General features: G+C 37.6%; 3 protein-coding genes across 3 annotated transcripts in view; 2 read left to right on the forward strand and 1 right to left on the reverse strand.

Moving 5' to 3' along the window:
- The window catches only part of LOC307009008 (uncharacterized protein), a 416,885-nt gene that overhangs the window by 55,713 nt on the left and 344,161 nt on the right, over positions 1-17,011 (forward strand). The window lies entirely within an intron of this gene.
- On the reverse strand, positions 529-14,387 carry znf653 (zinc finger protein 653). Its single transcript, XM_079613614.1, has 10 exons — positions 14,094-14,387; positions 13,265-13,305; positions 11,801-12,103; positions 9,618-10,129; positions 5,331-5,496; positions 5,048-5,123; positions 3,459-3,570; positions 2,859-2,973; positions 1,819-1,918; positions 529-1,700 (listed from the first exon to the last, which is right to left on the reverse strand). Exons 1-10 carry the CDS (start codon positions 14,369-14,371, stop codon positions 1,523-1,525), a joined length of 1,881 nt encoding a protein of 626 aa, XP_079469740.1. The 5' UTR covers positions 14,372-14,387; the 3' UTR covers positions 529-1,522.
- Positions 14,172-16,918, forward strand: swsap1 (SWIM-type zinc finger 7 associated protein 1). The gene is made up of 2 exons (XM_079613632.1): positions 14,172-15,065; positions 15,336-16,918. Exons 1-2 carry the CDS (start codon positions 14,805-14,807, stop codon positions 15,879-15,881), a joined length of 807 nt encoding a protein of 268 aa, XP_079469758.1. The 5' UTR covers positions 14,172-14,804; the 3' UTR covers positions 15,882-16,918.

The following is a 17,011-nucleotide window of genomic DNA, read 5'->3' on the forward strand; positions in this document are numbered from 1 at the left end:
CCTTCGCAAGCCTGCATCAAGAACAGCAAGACAGGCCCTCTTTTGGAACCCACAAGGGAAAAGGAAGAGAGGCAGGCCAAGGAACAGCTGGCGTGGCGAGCTGGATGCAGATGTGAAGAGGTCTGGCCACACATGGGGACAGTTAGAGAAGTTGGCTCAGGACCGGGTCGACTGGAGAACCCTTGTTCGTGGCCTATGCCCAAAGTTGGGCGTAAGGCGTAAGTAAGTTACACTTACTACGTTTTCTTGCTATAGTAGTAACAGTAAATTATGCATAATTACATAACCCTAACCCTATAGTAAGTACACGTAGTTAATTAATATTACTTAGTAGCCTACTTATACGAGTAAGTACAACATATTACATTATCTTAAAATAAAGTGTAACCCCAAAATAATCTACATATGAAAGCATGTATTTGTTCCTTAAATTTCAGCTTAACAACCAGATTCTAAAAGTTTGGAAAATTCTGAGTTAAATAGAAGAAAATAAATAGGTGACAACAATAAGGTCTCATTTTTAACAATAGTGAAAATGTATCTGATGTCATGCACCATATTTATTACATGTATTAATTCGGCAGCTCTTTACAATAAGGATCATCTGTTAACATTAGTTAGTTTAATATATGAGCAGCACTTCTAGAGGATTTATTATTCTTAGTCAATTATCATTTCAGCATTTACCAATACATTTTTTAAATACAAAGTTGTATTTGTTAACAGTTTATGACCGGTGAACGAACAAACAATTCGATAGAAATAACAAATATTAATAAATTAATAATAAATAATTACAAAAAAATGTATTGCTCATTGTTAGTTCATGTTAGCTAATGATTGTAAAGTTTTACCATTCATTTTAGACAATGTTTATTTCAATATTTATTAACACGGTTTTAAACTCAAAAATATATTGTGCATTATTAGATCATGTGAGCAAATGCAATAACGAATGTTTACAAATGAGACCTTATTGTAAAGTGTTACCAAAAAAGAAAATGGTACAAACTGATGTGTTGATGGTTATGTGTATGGGGAAACTGCACAACCGTCGAAGACCCATTGCATCTTAATTTGTCTGTTAAAATATATGATGATGTATAATAACAAGACTAGGAATATTTCAGGCTACATACAAGGCTATTTCCTTACAAAAGTTTTCAAAAATGTGGATTGGTCAAGACAATGTAAAATAAAGGGTTTTATGAAGCAGTGGTTTTCTGCCAGGTACAGCAGACGTAGGTTAATTATATCCCCCTGATTGCATGATTAAGATATGGGATTAACAAAAAACAGATAAAAGTTAATATGTTTGTTCATGCAGTGTCAGCAGAAGTAGTTTTGTTTTCCTGTGTCCAGCACAGGATGAGAAATACACTTTTGACAGACAAGAAAACTAATTGTTTTGATTCTCTCGATCAACGTCTCTGTGTTTTTCCCGGTCCATTTGTCCTCTATTCGATTATTAATCAAGCAGGTCCTGATTTTGACAAAAAGTTACACATACGAATGAGTTTTTTCAGGTGGACTGTTTGTCTGGATGGCTCTTGAGTTTGTGGAACTTGACGCTGTCGAGTTTCTCGAAGCGTTTGCCGCAGTGTTCGCACGTGTAGTTGAAGTGGGCTTCAGACGTGTGTTTCCTCATGTGCCAGTTGAGTGACGCCCGCTGTCGACACTGATACCCACATATCTCACATCTGTAAGAACAGGTTCAAGACAAACACATTTCTTGTGAGTAACCACGTCCAGTATGACGTGACGGTTATTAAATATGGCAGACATGGCCATATGAATCAGTTCTTTCAGTGAACTCACTGTAACGGCGTCTCTCCCGTGTGTGTTCGTCTGTGCACCTCTAGATGATTCTTGCGTTTGAACGACTTGCCGCAAGTCTCACAGATAAAATCTCGTACACCTGCATGGAAGAAGGTAAATATGTTTTTGATTACTGATAGTGCTGTGTTAAAAACTTTACCTGAAATGACCCACCTTTTAAATAGCTTATACATCTTCTGTTATGATATCTTATTGCCAAATATTGGATTAAATCTTTTTGTCCACTTGTTTTCTTTTCAGTTAGGACAGGTTTTGTATTTCTTTTTGGATCTGACTGATCGTAGGCCTCATTGATCGGAGCGGGAAAAAAAAAAGTTCACTCAAGATTATTCACCTAAAAAAGGTGCATAAGCTCAGATAAATAAGACCCATAAGATCCAAAAATAAATATTAGTTAACTTTGACAGCCATAAAATACTAAGAGGCCATTTACATGACTAAAAACCGAAAACTTTTTTGTTTTGGCCGTTCATTTACAGGACAATGGTGATTTGGGGGCCTGAAAACGTTCGCAAACTTTTGAAAACGGGTTTCAAAGTGGCAGTTTTTGAAAACGGTAGCAAAAACATGAATCTGTGAAAACGGTGACTTTGTGCACTTGTATTACGTGTTCAGTCTATAGGCGTGTAGTGTTTCTTTACAAAATGGCGTCGCCATCTACTGGCCTGTCAAGAATAATGCACCGTTTAGTCGTTTTCACAGATCCGTGAGAACGGGGATCGTTGTGACGATGTTGTCATCTGTACTCGAAAAACACAAAGGAAAAATGTTTGTAACATTGTAGCCGTGTAAACATAACCTAAATCTAAATATACTGAAAAACTACAACTAGAACTATGTAAATAAGCAAGAGAATGTAAATAACCAAAACTTGAAAAGTTTTCATTTGTAAATGCATGTAAACTGAAGAGGACAAACTCCACATAAGAACTAAAGTTATCTTCTCATAATAAGATGTGGACACTTAGTGTTTGTGTCTGGATTAACAGAGTAAAGAGCACCACAAGCACAAATAATACCTGAGTGTATGATCATGTGCCGATGAAGATGGTTAGACAGATAAAACTTCTTCCCGCAGCCTGGATGAGGACAGACTTTGGTCCGGCCCTTCCTGTGCACCAGGTTCACATGATTCTGTCCAACATGCATCAGAAAAACATCATGATCCATCTTGCAACCACAAGCAGAAAGTGTGATCCCCCCCCCCCCAGTACTACAAATGCTGCTCACCCGACATTCAGAAGACAATGTAACTACTTCTCAGAAAACTAGCTGACCCACATGTGTAATTACATATGCATTTATTATCAATGCGATTAATCTGATGTGCCAAAAGCGAACCATCTCCATAAATATTTAGCAGAATTATATCCCAGCGTCCACAATATTTAACCCGTCCTGTGCGAAGGGAATGTGTATTTTATTTCCTGTTGCTAAGCTCCACTGAACAATTAGAGCGTCTCCTTTGTGATGAACAATAAAAAAGACAAACAGGTTTACATCAATGCATTTCACAGGGTATATCATTTCCAGTGTCTATTTGTATCTGTGTGCGCTGTGGCATTGGGATCATCTGGCCGCAGGCTCATTAGACATGCACTGCACACACATGAGCTCACCTGGAAACTGCTAATGGCCACGTACACCTGACTGCAGCCTTCGTACGGACAGTGGAACATCTTCAGCATGCCGTCTGCCTCGATTACTGGACCCCTCCGGCTCCTCTTAGACCTGACACACAAACACACACCACATCAAATCGCATTTCAAAGACTTCATGAACCCTGATACGGTTGATGGCTTCATGATTCATTTCATAGAGCGTGACATTATGGTTGTGTCTACATTTGAAAATACATCTTTTGGGCTTCCGTCCACAACATGACGAAAACTGATTTAAAAAACTGAGCTTTTTGAAGACGCTCTCGCAAGCGAATAGATCTGAAAACGCCTTATTCGTGAAACTGCGCAAACGGAAGTCTTTGAAAACATGTTTTGTCATATGATGCATATTTTACCCATAGACATCAACAGTATATGCTATGTGCTATTCATTTTCACAGTGCTGTTGCTAAAGATATGTTACTCTGTACGATTTTCATATTACATTCCTGCAAAGATGACAATTGACATTGCTGTCCTGTGACAAAACATTGAGTCAACATACCAAACATAACTTCAGCAGTGCTTGATTCAAACGAAATTTTATCGCGTGTGCCATTTTCCATCTTTTTTCAATTGTGTTTTAGACCAATCATGGCGATTGAGTTTGACCAGAGCGCACCAGTAAGTAGTGAGATATTTTGCTAATAAAATGATTGTGCCAGATGAATAGTGTGAGAGCTTTATTATGTCTGGTCTCTTGGTCATCAGGTCACTGAGCTTTTATTACATGTTACACGTACGCAGTAAGAAACTTGACAAACGAAAATAGTGTTTTCAAACGTGTCCAGATTAACGTATATGTGGCCTACGAAACACGACGAGCCATAACATTTATTAGGAGTTTTCAGTCCACAGGGAAATAATAAAGTACACTTCATAAAATTTGATAATTCGATTTTATAATAGTGCAAAAACTAGCCACAACAATGATTATAATGAGTATCGTGGGTGGTTGCTGTAATAGTAGCTATAGAGTGCTTGTTTACTGTCAAAAGAAGCATAATGGCCATGTCTTCTAAAAAGCGTTTTCATGCATATATCAATTTCCATATTTCTAGGTTAGAGGTGTATTAAAAGGTATGTCATGCATGAACCCAACCCAACAATAAAATGCTGAAGATTCACTTCCCCCCTATCATAAGGAGTTGTTTAATTTCTGAGAAATCCTGCACGTGAACAAAGGCGTAACAATAACGGTTAAGGTGTGTACAAAATGATACAATTATGTCTAAAGCAAAGATTTTTAGTCAATATGTACTACCGTTCAAAAAGAAAGAAGTATCTTATGCTCATCAAGGCTGTATTTCTTTGATCAAAAATACAGTAAAAACATTAATGGCGTTCTTGCTGCTCAAGAAACATGTTTTAGTATTATCAATGTTTAAGGCAGTTCTGCTGCTATACATTTTAATATCTTCAAATCTTAAAAAATCTTACTGACCACAACAGAAAAAAAAAAAAAAAAAAAAAAAACCTGAATTAATACAGGTAATACAGAAATAACAGGTTTTATGTTTGGCTACTGTGCCAAGACTTGACTAACCTACTGAGAGATTGCTGAAGCTTCTTCGAACAGTGTGTTTCTTCACTGGGATCCAAAATCTGCTTCTCACCCAGATCTGAAACCATTAAACATCAACAGATAATATTGCCATTTTAAAGATCTAAATCCTCATTACTGACACTGGTTAAACTGACACTAAACTCATAAGGAAGTGGTTAAACTGTTTGGAAACACACATTGCTAGAACACAATGATTGACTTATGAGTCACGTTTAAGAGCTGAAATACAGGTGGCCGTTGATGAACACGATCGGACTGAAACCTGAATCGATGTTGGTATGCGACGCTGCTTCTGACTGGCACATCTGATTGTACGACAAGTCCCCGATAAGAGTACATGTGACCTCCTCGACATCACCGCTGCCCACGTTCAGCTGAATGCCTTCAGACGTCAGAGCCTCGTAGCTGGGACCTGTTATTATGATCAGCTACGGGGACGGAGAAATAGAGTAGAGGTGTCATTCAAAGAGTTCATCAAAGTCTAGGATTTAACCGTGAAAATACTGTTTTAACCTATATATGAGTTTATTTCTTTCACAAAAATAAAACATCCTGAAGAATCTGTGAGCTGCTGTTATTAATATAATGAAAGTAAATTGTGGTCTTTGGCGGTTAAGTACCAAAAAGGACAAGTAGTAGGCTATCATAAAAAACGGTCCGTGAAACTCTATTCAGTGTCTTTCCTGAAGTCATATGATAGGTGTGTGATAAACAGTCCCAAACTGATTCTATTACATTTCTGCATATTAAAATTTCAGAGTCATGTAGCGGTTTATGGTGTTTTTATTTTACTTTTAATGGTGCTTCTTGTAGTTTGACAACCCCTGACCACAATAGTATGCCTTTAGTGTTTAAGTCTTTGGGCCCTATCTTGCACCCAGCGCAATTGACTTTGAACACCGACGCATGTATCATTCCTATTTTGCACCCACGCACAGCGGACTTTTCCCTCCACAGACGCACGTCGGTAAATTAGGGAATGAACTTGCCCTCGCGGGGGCGGTTCAGCGCAAAGAGAAGGCGTGTTCCGGCGCAAAACTTCCATGGTGCTATTTTCCAGTTTTAGAAAGCAATTGCGCCATTGACCAGGAAAAAAACAGTCGTGGCGCGTTGCGCGTTAGTGATATGGTATTTTAAGGGCGCGTGCTTGGCCATAATGTTAACGCGCATCCACTTTGATTCTCTAATATAAACAGATGCAGCAGTTTTCATTTTGCAAATCATACATTATTACAAGGAAAAATATTAACACACGAGGGAAATCATTGTTGTGTCCGTGAAGATGTGAAAAAGATCTATCTAGATAAAAAAAAAAAAAAAATCTAGATTAGGCTACACATTTACTACCCAAATTATACGCCTGTTTAACCGAAGCTAATTTGTGTGGGTTTCTCCCATCATCCCCAATGTCACTGCTCTGTGTTTTACAGCCCTGACGAGAACGTCGGTTTCCTCGGCTGTGAACCGCTCCTGGCGTGCGCCGGCAAACCCGCCTTTATAATAGCGATCCGCCGTGGAACAAGCGCGCCTGCTCTTAAAGGGAATGTGAGATGGCGCTCTGATTGGTTTATTTCACGTTACGCCCAAACCACACCTATGAATAATGAAGCTACTTCAGACCAACCCCTTTTACATTTGCGGGCGCAAGAGTCATTTATCCCGCTGGGAAAATAGCAACAGCGCCGGGATCCGCCCACAAAGTTACTTGCGCTTTGCACTTTGACACTTGCGTTTCAGATAGTTAAAATAGGGCCCAATAAGTTGACTTGCATGTTAAGTTTTGCAACAACATGCAGTTAAAGGCACACTATGTAAATTAGGGAGATTATGTTTTCTGTTTCTCTTACTATCGTTTTCTTAGGTTGTTGCAGATTGGCTATCTTGCTTGTCAGTCTAGACTCACGAGAAGAGTGGTCGCGCCTTGGGAGGCGGGATCTGCATCAGCATGATGAGTGACACCTGGTGAAGCGGATATTTAAAGACCACGCTGCTGCCAGTGTTTTTAGAGAACTTTGTATTGACCTTTGCTTTGCGATACGAACTTTGTCTTAGTTTTGCGTTGCGATTGAAAGCCTTTTAGAGCACTAGAGAACCTTTATCTTAAAGGGGTCATGACATGAGAAACCAAATTTGCCTTGATCTTTTGGTATATAAGAGGTCTTTGTACCATTAAAACGTCCTGCAAGTTTCATAGCTTAAGACGTCCTCCCCATTATAAACGAATCATTTATTTAATCAAGCTCTAAATACAGCTCGTTCTGGATCCATGGTAAGAAGTGACGTCACGGTACGAAGTGACGTACCAGCGTTTGCATATGACCGCCTCCAGCACAAGACAACTACGCTTAAAGCGCAAGACAACTACGCTCATTTCGTATAATTGTCGTATTATTGTTTTTACCATGGCTAATATAAACACATTTGTATAAGAGAATCTTGAAAATATGTCGCCTTTCTAGTAGGCCTACATGTGATAGAAAATTAAAAATGTTGCCTTTATCAATGCTGCATCTTCAAAGATGGCCTGTGCATGCATTTTTGTCCGTTGTACACCCTATCATTTCATTGGAATTAGTTAAATAATGTTAAACTGTTAGCAAATGAAGCTATAGGATAATTCATTTTCCTCTGATTCCGGCTCAAACATAATAAGGTTTTATCATTGCAAGAGCCATCGCTTCGCATGCATCACCCGCTACTAAACAGTTACGCCGAATCCGCAAATGTTCTGGCTGGGGGCGTTAATAATTGATGCATAGGCACTGACGTTAGCCAATCATAACAGTGGGCGTTAACACTGAACTCTTAAAGGGGAAACACCCCCAAAACAGACTGTTTGAATCAGAGGATGAGAAACAGGGTGGGAAAAGGTCATAAATCACTACATTTTAAAAGTTTTTTTGTAAAAAAAACTATAGTAATACTATAATTGCACCTAAGGGAACATAATAATAAAATAAAAAAAAACATGTCATGACCCCTTTAAGAGAGGCTGGAGATTGAGAGAGCTTTATGCTTGAGACATTTTGTTGGAGAAACGGTTTGTGTTTTATTTTCGTTACGTTGTTCACATCGTTCAGCGTTCCTTGTTTTGGCTGCGCCCAAAACCCTTCTCATTTGTGAACATTGCGGTCTACAAAGGAGAAGGGGATAGGTAAGATTGTCACTTGACATACATGGTACACACGTAGTTAAACTTGTCTGTATAAAAACACTAGTTAGGGATTTGTGCCACCCACTGCATTTATGTTTATTAGTCAGTGTAGTTTAGTTACGACGTCACGGACGTTGAAGACTCTTCCTTTGATCTTTTCTTTTTATCTTAGTATTAGAAGTTAAATGTTTTAGATAACCTTTATGCTTATTACTTTTGTTTGTTTGGCACAAACCTTTTCCCCCTTATTTCCTTTGTGGTTCGGTTTAGTTATGGTATATATTTATTAATCATTTATTTAACGTATTCAGTGGTCTCTCGTGTTTTCTCACCTCACTCAGTGTTACATGTTGATGTGTGTCTGAGATGGCTACATGTGTCTGTGCACATGTAGCCATCTCCCCCCCCCCCCCCCCCCCCCCCAAATAATGGATGGGATACATCACCTCTTTTCTCACACGGTGTCTGAAATGGTTCAATTAAAGGATTAAATCTCTCTAAACTCCTCCTTTCTGAGAGACACTCTGCTCTGATTGGTCAGATGGACCAGTCTGATGTGAATATGCATATATTGAAATATGAACATGAAATAATGCGTCAAGGAAATTGCAGCTGATATTACTTTTGTTTTATCACATAAAAAAAATTTAAGGTGAAGTTTAGCCTATTTTACTTATTTTGTATGTGTAATTACAGAAAAGATACTGGGAAATATTTTTTACATTTAAATCAGAAGAAGCTACAAGAACTAAAAAAAAAAAAGGTATTTCTAATTTTAAATAATTAAAAACAGCCTTAATTTCTTTAGGCAAAATATTATTTTTTAACTTTTGACTCCAAGGCCCCCACATTGTCAAAGACAATATCTGAAGGGCCTCCAACACTTCTGTTACTTCTGCTGTAACAACAAAGTGGCTTGTTTTCAAACTTTTTTTATTAACAAAAACTAGAAATAGACATTTAAATCAATGTATATAAATATTATATATTAGATTAAGTAATAAAATAAGTAATAATAAATAAAAAAGTTAATAATAAATAAAAATTCAATTCAATATTCAAGAATTCAATAACTGAATGTTCTTCAGCATTTACACTTTTTATCTAATGACTTTAGTTGTTTGCAATTAAAGCTTCTTTTTTTTTTACTTATACATTTTAAAGCATATTTTGTCTTATATTAAATAATTGGCCCCCTTGTGCAGTGGTTCTCAACCTTTTTGACTCAAAGGCCCCCCCAATATAAAGTATAAAGTCAGAATATTTGAATATATTCATATAAATTGTATTAAGTCATCCTCCGAACATGATAGTTTGCTGAGGCCCCAATTGGGCCCCAACCCCCTTGTTGAGAACCACTGCCCTAGTGGTTCTCTTGTGAGCCCTTTGACCTACTTGAGATCCTTCCAGTGTGGAGTGCTGGTCCGGTAGCTCACATTCGCCCATCACCGTCTGCAGATCCTGACGCTCGAACAGTTCGCTCTGTGCTGAGGCGGCCGCCAGCGACGGGATGCTCTCTTCCACACCTTTTCCAGAACCACCATCTCCATCCTCCCTCTCCCGCCCGTCCGTCAAGGGCGCTGTGACAACCATGCATTCATATCTCTCCTCCGAGCCCCCTGCCCCCTTTTCCTCATTTTCTAATGTTCCTGAATGGTCGGCCTGCTCCGTGACAGGGTCCGCCTCTCTCGCCGCATCCCGATCCGAGGCTTTTCCGTCAGACTCGGCCTCTCGGTTCATGAGCACCTCCATCTCCCACACGGCCTGGTCTCCCAGACAGTGCTCCGAGGCGGGAGAACTGCTGTGGGCCGCAGGGGATCCTGGGAGATCATTGAGGGATGTGCATGTCATCTGATGCTCCATCTGGGATGCATGTTCATCATCGTCTTCCAACTCATTGGCTGCATCTGATTAAGATTAAGAAGAGATTCATTGTTCAATGCTAAATCCAATATTACAGAATGGGTGTTTGTGAGTTGATGAAAAGCTAATAATTTATTCAATAATAAAAAAAACGGAAAAAGTTCAGTTAAAACATCCTGCAAGTTTCATAGCTTAAAACGACTCCTCATTATAAACAAAATATTTATTTAATCAAGCTCCAGAAAAAGCTCGTTTTGATATTGGATGACCTGTGACATCACACATGCAAAATACATTTACATATGACTAAATTATCTCATAACGTTTTGTCTGTAAATCATGGTTTTTATATGGATAATTTATTCAAAACACTAACTCACGTGCGATAGCGAGTGCCCATTGATATTGTTTCCCATACAATAATGTAAGCCAATCTTAATATTATTTTTTTTGCAAAAACTTTAACATTATAAGTGAACCTCTACATATTAATTTTAAAAAACCTCTTTAAAAATTACAAACACACAACAAAATTACTAAACCTTTAACTAAAGTTGAAATGAGAACGGAATATATAAAAATGTTAATCAAAATATTAATAGAAACTATAATAGTATCTCAATGATACTAAAATAACACGGTTATCAATTAAAATGTTTTGATTTAATTAAATACATTTATAGTTCAATGCCTGTGCGTTTCAGAGCGAATATTGCAAGCAGCTCGTGATCAAGTTTTTTCAGTTTTATTAATATTATTAACTAAATCTAAAACAATTTTAAACATTTTTATTTCAAATAATACATATATTTATTTAAAAAAATAAAGCTAAATCATTTTTTTAAATAAAACTAAACAAAAAATATATATATTGGAAATGTAGCCCAACTAAATAAAAATGTTAAAGGTCTAAAATAAAAATGTTAAAGGAAAAAACAAACAACATTTGAAAAAAATATATAATTAAAATAAAATTATAAAAGCACATATACCAATATTAAAGTAAACCTGAAAACATGCAATTAAAACGTAAATAAAATGCAAATGTAAATAAAAACTATAATAGTACGTAAATAATACGTACTATTACACTGATTATATATAGGACTATTCGTTATATATATACACTGTGTGTGTGTGTGTGTGTGTGTGTGTTTTCTGCATGTGCTGCGAATTTAAAGGAATAGTTCACTTTATGATGACAGAATTTTCATTTTAAAGTGAACTATCCCTTTAACATGCATTTGCATATCTCGAGTTTAACAGGAACTCAATTATGTGCGCTTGCTTGACTTTATTAATACATTTGCATACTTTCAAACACTCAAAGTTTACAGCATTTCACCAGTATTCTGCTAAAATAAACAGAGGATTTGAAATGTTAAGTGAAGAATTTAAGACAATTATTAATTATTGTCTTTTTAAAGAGTTAATACTACCACTAATAATAATAAAATAATATATATATAAAAAAAATAAAAAAATAAAAAAATATATAAATATAAATAATTTAAAAAGAACAAACATTTTATCTGTTAATTTGCATGTGACCATTAACTGTCATCAGAGAACGGTGAACATGAGAATATGTAGTTCAATTACTGAAATATTAACCTAAAAATATCAGGCGGTTCTTCCTTATTTCACATCTAGGTGGTTTGACTGACAAAAGAAAGGTTTGGGAACATACTGAGACCAGTTTTAGATGTCCATACCCTGCAGCTGCCCGTGGTCCTGTAGTCTCGTTCTCTCACTGCCAGCGGTTTTCTTCTCTGGAGGCCTGTCCTCCTCATCCTTCTCCATCACACCGTCCTCCAGGTCTGACTCAGACTCTCCTCCTGCAGGCCAGGGCAGGCACTGCACAAACGAGTGACCCGCCACACACTGCCACAGTGCAGAAGTAGATATACCCAGCGTGGGCTCCAGCGCCTGCAGCTCAGGCTCGTGTGGGCAGGACTGGCAGTGACACTGGTACCAGCTCACCACGTCCTGCAGGCTGGTGGAGGACACCTTCTTCCCTGAGAGGAGAAACATCTCCATCTTACTCGCTCGCAGAGACTAATCCACAGCAGCACACTAACTAGCACTTCTCCTTAAATGTATTCATACTTTTATTCAGAAAGGATGCATTACATTGATCAAAAGTGACTTAAATATTAAGCAGCACAACTGTTCTTAATAAGAATAAATGTTGAGAATAATAAGAAATAAAAATATATATGTTACAGTAATCAGAAATGTTTCTTGAGCATCAAATCATAATATTAGAATGATTTCTGAGGATCATGAGACACTGAAGACTGGAGTAATGATGCTGAAAATTCAGCTTTGATCCCAGGAATATATTACATTTGACAATATATTCACATAGAAAACAGCCGTTTTAAATTGTAATAATATTTTACATCTTTATTGTATTTTTTATTTATTTAAAAAAATACCAAGCCCAAAATCCCCAAATATTTAAATGGTAGTATACAGTGTCCAAAAGATTGGATAGGAATTATTTTTTTTAAAGACCCCACAAAATTGAACAATCAAAATATTAAGAAAATATTTTATATTTTTAAATATTTTAAATATATGAGGGAAAAACAAAACACTAAAAGTGGTTAAGGTATTTATCTGACGAAAATATTTGGTAAAAAAAGGCAAATTAAAGCTACAAAAAGTCAAACTACATTTGTAAAAAAGTTTTAAAAAACAAACAAAAAAAAATTTCAAATTGAAAAAATGAGAAACTTTTTTTTCTAATTTTACTATGCAAAAAAAAAAAAAAAACACATAGAAAATCAAAAAGCTCACAGGAAAAAGCATGCATCGACTACAACATAATCATCAGTTATTAATATTTCGTTCTCTCTTGCTTTTGCATGTGTTCATAATTTATTTTTGTGATGGTTACAAATTTGGCATGTTTCTTGGCATTATTTTCACAATTACTGACTCCAAGGCTCCAAGCAATAACTACAGAATATGCTTACAAAATCTTCAACAAAAATGTTTTATAATATTTTAATAAAGGGTGAAGATTTTCCTAGGTCCGACATCCCTTTTGGCCACTACAGTAGGCCTATATTGCGAGAGGCTTGGGAAGCACTACTTTTTGAAAAGTAATTTGGGTTACATGTGTACCTGTCAATAGATGAACCGATATACTGCATATGAATATTACTCACCTTTCCTGTGACTGCTGCATTGTTCAGGAATGGATTTCCTCCTGTCCATCACAACACATGAGACATGTTTACATCACCCATGTTAAAAAGAAAAGCTACATGAAACAAACTAGCTAACTGTCTCTGGTCCCCATCCACTTTCATTGTATTGAAAATAGCTTACTTTTTCTACTAAATATCTCTTTTTGTGTCTTACACAAGAAAGCTAGGGGTTTGCAAAAAACATGAATGATCTATTGACAATTCAATTACATAAGGAGCCTACATTAGATTCATTCAGCACAGCAGAAATGAAAGGCCAAGTCAAGCACATTGCATTGTGGGATGCATTAAGATGTGTATAAGTGATGCATGTGGAAATGTCCTGGTATACAAAATTATGACCATATCCATGCAATTTGTTTGCATTATACTCTCAGATACTACAAGAAGCTACAATTGTACTATTATAGTACAGATTTCCATGTATAGTATAGTACCATGTGTAGTATGGTATTGTATTTTCCAGGAAAACATGTCAATAAATAACATGACACTGCTTGGTACTTTTCAGTTTAGAGAATTACATGTAAACAAACTAAAATAAATCAATAATGTAGAGCCTAATCAATGGCAGATTCAGGTTAACAAGGAACACCTGCAAGATACAGTAGTATCAGACAATAGTAGTTGTGCACACAAGTTACTATCCACACATGCATGCATGAATGAATGAATTTATTGGACAGCCAGCTGAATTGCAATGCTACCTTTACCCATCTTATTGATTTTGAGTGTTGTATGATCAACTATGGCTTTTATGGGTCACTTATCGACTCGGAGTACCCACCTGCCGTATTTCTGCTGGTATTTTTCTCCATATGCCGAATTGAGCAGGATTAAATACTCCGCGAGCCCCGCGTCGCTCAGGCTCGTGCGCCGGCGCAGCTCGCTCCACACCTGGTGTGCTTCTCCCAGATAAACGCGCCGCACATCGTACTTCTTCCGCGATTCCAGCCGCCGCTGCGCCCGGTCCGCGTCCGTCAGCCGGGGGCGACCCCTGCAGCGGCGCAAAATGGCTTTAATTTGCTCTCCGGTGGCTTTCGAGTCGGTGTTTACCGCCGCCATGTTTGGTATCAGCTGTTGAGTTGTTATGTTTTGTCTTAAAGGGAAGTGCTGTGTGTTGCCTTAAAGGAAGTGGATTTTTTTGTATTTTATTTTATTCCGTTTTTCATTTTAGTTAGTTTTTTTATTAGATTAATATTTTTTGTAGATGAATCATGCGTCTTAATTACGATAAAATATATATTTTTCGAAATTAAGGCAAAGATTATTTAATTTGTATTTGATTCGACACATTGGTTTGCCCAATCAACCGCGAGCTCTCTTTTATGACCGCCAATCAGATGCGTCGTTCAAACAGAAGGCAGTGGAACGTCAAATTCGCGGGAGAAGATGATGCATGTTACCTTCACGTTGTTGCGAATTTGCGATAGATGTTGATGATAAGTCATATTAAAAATTAATAATTGGTAATAGCAACCATGTTAGGCAAATTGTGATGGCTGATATTTTGGGAGTCGTTTTCAGACGGTTTGCTCCAGGATCTGGAACGACTGATTTGGTATTTCCCTCTCGTGTAGAAGGCAACACGTTAGTGCTCGGGGACGTAAACATCAGGAGATCTGTGTTATTTCTATCCGCCGTGACCGCTGCCACAGATCTGGGGCTCAAAGTGCTGTTTTTCACACAGACCCCTTTTCAGTCTCTACCGGTTTCTCTGAGGGCTTCAGTACCTGGACTAAAACTAGAGAGTCTGAAGGTAATAAATACCTTCGTTTGTTTGAAGAGCGACAAGATATTAATATTAATAATAAATCAAAAAACACATGTAATACATACAAGATAATTCAGTCAGACATGCTAATTATCGACATGAATAAAAGTTTGCTGAAAAACCTGTTGCACACAATATAAGCCTTGTCATAATGATAGTTAGCCTATTTCAGGTTTTACAGTGTTAATAAGAGGAAAATGACAAATATAATTTGTTCTGAATAAAAGTCATGTTTTCATGCATCTTCACCTACAGAATGTGAAGTTTGTGTATGTGAAGACTTTGGAGGAGCTGGTTGAAGATGTGGCGTCTCTTCATGAGCTGGCGTCAGATGTCGCGTCTCCTCCCTCCCTGATCATCGTGGACGGTCTGGAGAGGTATTTGCAAGGGCCGCTGCAGGACGACCCGGGTCCCGTGGCCCACGTGGCGGCCCTCCTGCACGACACCGCTGCTTTTCTCACACAGATCCAGCAGAGCAGAGCAGACGGCCAGGGCCTGTGCAGGGTCATGCTCTCCTTTCAGAGTGAATGTGAAGGCAGTCGGGACAGTGAAGTCCCTGATCTTCTCCTCTCTGTACTGGACCGTTACCTACAGGTGAGGTGCACCTTTATGGAAATAGCGGGGCAGAATGAGTGGCAGGTGTATCTGTCAGACACGTGTCCTTCGTCGGCCCATCAGGGACAGCAGTGGCACATGGGGCAGCAGGCAGGAGGGGTTCTGGAGTTTCGTCCCGTCATCGGTGAGGGACAGCAGATTCTGGACCAGCGGGACAAAAGCAAACAGGGAAATGAGAGCTGTTAAGACCGCAAATAAATGTTCGTATTACAATATAAACAATTTTTATTTCTCAGTTCGACCAGCTATACTTGGTTTATAGGAATGTTAGTGTTTACTTGTAAAGTTGACAAAGTAACATAAACTTTGGCTAAATACAGATATTTTTTTTTATGTCTGCCAACTATAGTTGCAGAATTTCTAAAGTTTTGACAATGTTGAAACTACACTTGAATGTGTAAAGTTTTCTAAAGTATGAAACAAATGCCAGCATTTATTTGTTGTATGCCAACTGTTGTCTGTATATTGTCTGTATATTGCCAGACTGTTATTTGTTTACTTTTGATTACATTGCATTTAATAAAAACTCTTACATTAACTTAAACCCCAAAAAAACAGATTAGAAAACGGTTGTTTACATTACCGGTATATATATATATCTATCTTAACCCCACATGCCACAAGATGATTGTCTTCTGCTGATCCTGCAGCCAATGAGATTGCTTGCTTAACATTTCATTAGTCTGGTTCACGGTTTGCTGTAAATTAGTCCTTCAGCAGCGCTATCCTCTGAACCACTCCACCTCCCCAGCTCCACCTGCCTAGATCTGCTACAGGATTTATGCATGTCTATTCTATGCATGTCATATCCTACATGTTCACAGCATAGCTATCTCTGTATAGCGTATATATATGGTCTGTAATTTTTGCAATGATTACGTTGCATTTAACAAAAACCCTTTCTGCAAGCATTTCTCTGCAAGCAAGCCTCTTGTTTTCTTTTTAGGTCAGCTGGTATTATACAGTGTATCTACAACAGTGTTATCAATGTCTCAGTATTATTGGTACCAATGGTCACCAAAATGGTTTGGCAACCAACATTCTTCAAAACATCTTAAGTGTTACACATACCTTTTTTGGTGAACTATCCCTTTAAATGCACAAATGCATTCATTTAGATAGAGAACAGAAAATAAATAACAGGTGTGTAGACGTCTTTGCTGAAGTGGAAGAGTCCCGTCGGTGTACGCAATAAATAACATTCCTTTTCATTCTTGAAAAAATAGGAGCTTTATTGCTGATAGAAAAAGTGAAAGACAAATAGTTATTTAGAAAGTGATTACTAGGCTTTCAATCTTATTGCCAATGCTATAATG

Source organism: Phoxinus phoxinus (assembly GCF_949152265.1).
Source record: "Phoxinus phoxinus genome assembly, chromosome: 1".
In the NCBI taxonomy this organism is placed as follows: domain Eukaryota; kingdom Metazoa; phylum Chordata; class Actinopteri; order Cypriniformes; family Leuciscidae; genus Phoxinus; species Phoxinus phoxinus.

Coding starts and splice junctions, on each gene's coding strand:
- swsap1 (XM_079613632.1), top strand. CDS start 14,805: ATGGCTGATATTTTGGGAGTCGTTTTCAGACGGTTTGCTCCAGGATCT. Junction 15,066..15,335: donor TAAAACTAGAGAGTCTGAAG/GTAATAAATACC, acceptor CTTCACCTACAG/AATGTGAAGTTTGTGTATGT.
- znf653 (XM_079613614.1), bottom strand. CDS start 14,371: ATGGCGGCGGTAAACACCGACTCGAAAGCCACCGGAGAGCAAATTAAA. Junction 13,306..14,093: donor TACCAGCAGAAATACGGCAG/GTGGGTACTCCG, acceptor TGTGATGGACAG/GAGGAAATCCATTCCTGAAC. Junction 5,124..5,330: donor GCATACCAACATCGATTCAG/GTTTCAGTCCGA, acceptor TAATGGTTTCAG/ATCTGGGTGAGAAGCAGATT.